Below are 5,871 nucleotides of genomic sequence, written 5' to 3'. Positions count from 1 at the left end.
AATAAAATATAATGAATACATAAATAAAAATAATAAATGTATGATCTAACAAAAATTATACATAAATAAAAAACATAATAAATAAATACATAAATATATAAAGAAATATTAAATCTATTGAAAAAATGCTAAATTAATAAAAAAAAAAAAAAATAAATAAATAATAGTAAATAAATAAAAAAGTTATAAAAATAATAATAATAATAATAAAAAATCATAAATAAACTATTTAACAAAATGTATGCATAAATAAAAAATTAAAATAATAAATAGATATAGTAAATACATAATTAAAAAAATAAATGTATAAAAAAATGATAAATGAATAAAAAAATATAAATAATAGTAAATAAATAAAATATAATGAATAAATAAATAAAAATAATAAATGTATGATCTAACAAAAATTATACATAAATAAAAAATACATAATAAATATAATAAATAAATACATAAATATATAAATAAATATTAAATCAATTGAAAAAATGCTAAATGAATAAAAAATAAAAAATAAATAATAGTGAATAAATAAAGCAAAAGTAAAGCGGAACTGACGGTTCTCCTCTGCTGGGTGCTCACACCTGCGCCCAGATTGACTGGCAGTGTTCCCGGTCCATACAGCAATACAGAAGAAAAGATTTCCAGTGCAGGATAAAATGCAACAGGTTCTTTATTATGGATCACATGGAGTACACAGAAAACACCAACGCGTTTCGGATCAAGCTGGACCCTTAGTCAGGTGTACTCCATGTGATAAAGAACCTGTTGCATTGTATCCTGCTCTTTTCTTCAGTAAATAAATAAAAAAAAATAATAAAAAATAATAATAAATAAACGATTTAACAAAAATAATACATAAATAAAAAAAATAAAAATAATAAATTAATATAATAAATAATAGTATATAAATAAAAAAAACTAATAAAAAATTATAAGTAAACGATTTGACAAAAATATTAATTAAAATAATAAATTAAGGGATCTAACAAAAATAATACATGAATGAATAAATAAATAAATAAATAAAAATAACAAATGAACAGATCCATTGATATTCTGAGAAAAAAATACTGTGCCCCGTGTGAGGATCGAACTCACGACCTTCAGATTATGAGACTGACGCGCTACCTACTGCGCTAACGAGGCTCTGCTGGACTGCACACGATCTACAGTACATGACTGTACAGGGGACAGCGCTGCTTCCATATTCATACTCAGCGATTTCATTGGTTGGTGTCGGTCACCTGATCTGCCGCACAAGATCCTCGGCCGCCCGGGAGTATAAATCTCTTTTTCCTACACAGAGATCACGTGATGCGCCCGTGTACCGGAGATCAGCCTGCAGTGCAGCCATCTTACCGCACGGTGGCGCATGAGACGCTCAGACGGTGCCTCCTCGTGCTCCGCCCCCTTGGGTGACGTCATGATGTTTGTCCAGCGCCTGGGCCCGGGGTGAGCACGACAGGAGAAGCGGCTGATACCGGAGGAGTCTACAGGACAAGATGCCGTCCGAGCGGCCCTTCAAACACAGGAGGAGCTTCGGTGAGTGTCCGGTGTCCGCTCTTATTATGTGTTTACTGCGGTGACGTCACAATGTAACAGATCTGAAAGGGGTCACGTGGCGAATTGTTTTGGAAATCGTCGAGATCTTCGTGACGTGGTAGTCGCCGTTATTGTAAATACTATTTTTTATTTATTTATATATATATATATATATATATATAAAAATATTGCGCCTGTTGGCGCGTTTACGCCACATTTCCGTAAAAAAAAAAAGTACATATGTGTAACGAAGACTAAAAACCGCACTAAAAACCGCGCGCCATCTGTTTGCTATTGACTTACATCAGCAACACAAGAAAACGGATCGTAGCGCAGTTGATGGCGTTTTTTGCCTAAAGCGAAGTTTAAAGGAAACGGCAACAAAAACCCCCGACAACAGCGGCGAGTCTCCCCATGGTGACGGTTATATATGGCGTCCTGTACAACGGTCGGCGGGGTGGGGAGGTAGAGGTTGTTGCTTGGCAACGGACGCTGCCGCCATGTCACTCATCGTCTGGTTTTGACGGGAGGCGTCCGGTGCCTGATGGTAAACAGTAAGATGGCGGCCTGTGACCAGAACCGTATAGGTATTGCCTGGCGGTATAGTGAGGCCGCTCGTGCGTTCTTCCACCTCCGGTGTGGTGACGTTTTGCGCCTAGTGATGTCACTTACGCATTTAAGACTCTACGCCGTCGCGTTCAGTCTCTTGCTACTTGTGTAAAGTCGCCATCTCGCGTGGATCCACCAAAGTGGCGGCACTTTTGCGTTTTCTTTACCGCCGCAAGCCCAGTGACAGCTGTCACTTTGGGGTCTACGAGCGCAAAAGTGCCGCAACTTTTTTTTTCGATAGTCTTACCCGTCTCCATAGTGACACCACATGACTGGAGCGTAGTGACATCACTGGGCGCAAAACGTCACCAGAAAGGGAATAACGCAGCCGCACTATACCGCCAAGGGATACCTGTACGGTTCTGGTCACTGGCAGCCATCTTACCATCAGGTAAACAACTTTGGCGTACAGACAGTGTTTCCCAACCAGAGCGCCTCCAGCTGTTGGAAAACTACAACTCCCAGCATGCCCGGACAGCCGTTGGCTGTCCGGGCATGCTGGGAGTTGTAGTTTTCCAACAGCTGGAGGCACCTAGGTTGGGAAACCCTGTGTTCCGGTAAATCTTTGTTGACTTCCTGGACGCAGTTTTTACGCTTGCGGCGCTTTTTCCAATATATAAATATAGATATGTTTGTACCCGTTGACCTGCTGGCACACGAGGAGTTAACTGCCATCACTGTTGTCATAAATAGCGAAGGTGACGGGTGATCACAGGTGTCGCTGCCGTCACGCGGACTTATTGTTTTGTTGATGCCGTTTCCTCTGATTAATCGGCTCTGAATGTACAATTAACCCACACGCCCCAAACCTCAGGTGACTGTACCCCGGGTGCACCCCACAATGGCCTCCTCTCCTGGGCACATCTCACAGTGTCCTCCCCATGAGGTGCACCCCAGAATGTCCTCCCCAGCCCCTCCCCCCTCTAAAAAGGTTTTCTCCAGGTGCATCCTACAATGTCGTCCCCCCCCCCCCCCCAAAAAAAAAAACGGGTGCACCCCACAATGTCCCCCCCAGGACGCACCCCACGTTATCCTCCCCCCGGGTGCACTCCGCAGTGTCCTTCCCAGGCTGTGACTTCCTTATCGTACAATAGTCTCTGAGATCATTTCGGGCCCTGGTTATTCATTTACAGAACGCGGACGTCTGTATCTGGCGCAGATTAGAAGACGCCGAAACAGCATTTTACAAGGTTATTCGAAAAACATAGCTGCTTTCTACCTGAAACAGCGCCACCCCTGCCCTCAGGTTGTGTGTGGTATTGCAGCTCCATTCCATTGAAGTGAATTAAAGTTGTATTACTGCGCACAACCTGAGGACAGGGGTGGCGCTTTTTCTGTTACAATTCAGCTGTTTTTTTGTTTTTTTTTTAACCCCTTTTAATTTATGTTTTAGGAAAATGTTATCTGCCTAATACTGCGCTGTGCGGATCGTGTCCCCTGCCAGAGAGGACCCCTCCTGTAACATGGCCGCCACAGAGTCCTCACTGCCCATAAACATGGCCGCCACAGAGTCCTCACTGCCCATAAACATGGCCGCCACAGAGTCCTTACTGCCCATAAACATGGCCACCGCAGAGTCCTTACTGCCCATAAACATGGCCGCCACAGAGTCCTTACTGCCCATAAACATGGCCGCCACAGAGTCCTCACTGCCCATAAACAGAGTCTTTGCTCCCCATAAAAAGGGCCTGTCCGCCAGCATCCCCTGCCAGAGAGGACCCCTCCTGTAAACATGGCCGCCATAGGGTTCTTGCTCCCCATAAACATGGCCGCCATAGGGTTCTTGCTCCCCATAAACATGGCCGCCATAGGGTTCTTGCTCCCCATAAACATGGTCGGTCCGCCGGACCCTCCTGGTGTATACCCCAGTGATCACATGGTGGTCTTCTCTCCGTACGGCTGGTTACACCAGATTTACAGCAGAGACACATGGAAGCCGTCCAGGCCTTATCCTTCCTGAGACAGAACGCACCGCCGCTCCCTTCCTCCACCCTCGGCTCTTGTCATCGGTGGCCGCCCCAGCTGATGTTTGTGCCTCCAGGCAGGATTCAGGTGTCATTCAATATGGCCGCCACTATAGCCGCACAACGATCATCCCTCCCAGTCCTAAGCAGATGTTACATAGTAATGGAGGAGGAGATGGCACCGCAGAGCAGAGGGGATCCTGAGGATAGGACCCCCCCACAAATGAGATCCAGAGGAAAGGAACCCCCCCCCCACACTGATGAGATCCTGATAGGACCCCCCCACAGATGAGATCCTGAGGATAGGACCCCCCCACAGATGAGATCCTGAGGATAGGACCACCCACAAATGAGATCCTGAGGATAGGACCCCCCCCCCCCCCCCCCACATGAGATTGTGAGGATAGGACCCCCACACAGATGAGATCGTGAGGATAGGACCCCCACAGATGAGATCGTGAGGTTAGGACCCCCCCCCCCACATGAGATCGTGAGGATAGGACCCCCTACAGATGAGATCGTGAGGATAGGACCCCCCCACAGATGAGAGATCCTGAGCATAGGACCCCCACAAATGAAATCTTGAGGAAAGGACCCCCCACGTCCTATAGATGAACCTAGAACAAAGCCCCTACAACCCCCCGTCCTATAGATGAACCTAGAACTAGGCCCTTATAACCCCCCTATAGATGAACCTAGAACAAGGCCCCTATAACCCCCCTGTCCTATAGATGACCCTAGAACAAGGCCCCTATAACCTCCGTCCTATAGATGACCCTAGAACAAGGCCCCTATAACCCCCCCGTCCTATAGATGACCCTAGAACAAGGCCCCTAAAACCCCCCGTCCTATAGATGAACCTAGAACAAGGCCCCTATAACCCCCCCCCCCCCCCCATTACTCCTCAATACTGGACCCCGCCCATGATATGGCGCCATTCACCTAAATAATCTGCTTTTTTTTCTATTTTCTAGCTGAGAGATGCGCCGAGGTTCGTCAGATCCGGGAGCAACATCCCAATAAAATCCCGGTGAGTAGCTTTTGCGAAACAAAAAGGGCACCAAACAATACCCAGCGCTCTTAGTATTGGGCATTGAGAGTTGGGCATTATTTCAAGTCACCCCTTTTTAGGGCGATTGCACTACTCAAGTAGAATAGGGTGGACCAGGAGCAATAGGAACAGCAGCCTGAACATAATAGGGGACTATAAAAGGTAATAACCAGTTTCCCCTATAATACAGCTTGCTATTATGGAGCTGATTTTGGAACATTAGAGCAGTGGTCTCCAAACTGAGACCCTCCATATGTTGCAAAACTACAATTCCCAGCATACCCAGACAGCCAAAAGCCTGTCATCCTCCTCCTCCAGGGGATCCACATTGTCCTTGAAAGGTAAATCAAGGCTTCCCTCTTATCTCAGCAGCCTTAGGCCTGTTTGCCTCCTTCAGAGGATCCACGCTATGTGTGATTGGTAAATCAAGGCTTCTGTTTGCCTCCTTCAGAGGATCCACACTGTCCCTAAAAGGTAAATCAAGGCTTCCCTCTTATCTCAGCAGCCTTTGGCATGCTGCAAGTTATAGTTTTCCAACATCCGCAGTTTTGAGACCACTGCGCTAGACCAGTGTTTCCCAACCAGTTTACCTCCAGCTGTTTCAAAACTACAATTCCCATCATGCGCAGACAGCCAAAGCCCTGTCTGCCTCCTCCAGAGGATCTACACTGTTCCTGATAAGTAAAACAAGGGTTCCCGCTC

At 45.6% G+C, this 5,871-nt stretch overlaps 1 protein-coding gene and 1 non-coding gene across 3 annotated transcripts in view; one reads left to right on the top strand and one right to left on the bottom strand.

The window, feature by feature from the left end:
• Positions 1-1,076: 1,076 nt before the first annotated feature.
• Positions 1,077-1,149, bottom strand: TRNAM-CAU (transfer RNA methionine (anticodon CAU)). Its single transcript has one exon. It is a non-coding gene; the product is annotated as a tRNA-Met (tRNA).
• Positions 1,150-1,324: 175 nt separating this feature from the next.
• Positions 1,325-5,871, top strand: part of MAP1LC3A (microtubule associated protein 1 light chain 3 alpha) — a 10,356-nt gene continuing 5,809 nt past the window's right edge. For both annotated transcript variants that reach the window (XR_008849273.1, XM_056548600.1), the window contains exons 1-2: positions 1,325-1,545; positions 5,093-5,148. Coding sequence is in view for 1 of the 2 variants with exons in the window: in XM_056548600.1 (XP_056404575.1) it covers positions 1,506-1,545; positions 5,093-5,148 (96 nt within the window). In the remaining variant the exon portion in view is untranslated. The remainder of the gene's footprint in view (positions 1,546-5,092; positions 5,149-5,871) is intronic.

The sequence above is a fragment of the Hyla sarda genome, chromosome 12 (genome assembly GCF_029499605.1).
Source record: "Hyla sarda isolate aHylSar1 chromosome 12, aHylSar1.hap1, whole genome shotgun sequence".
Taxonomy (NCBI): domain Eukaryota; kingdom Metazoa; phylum Chordata; class Amphibia; order Anura; family Hylidae; genus Hyla; species Hyla sarda.
This window is presented reverse-complemented; position numbering and strand designations above follow the sequence as displayed.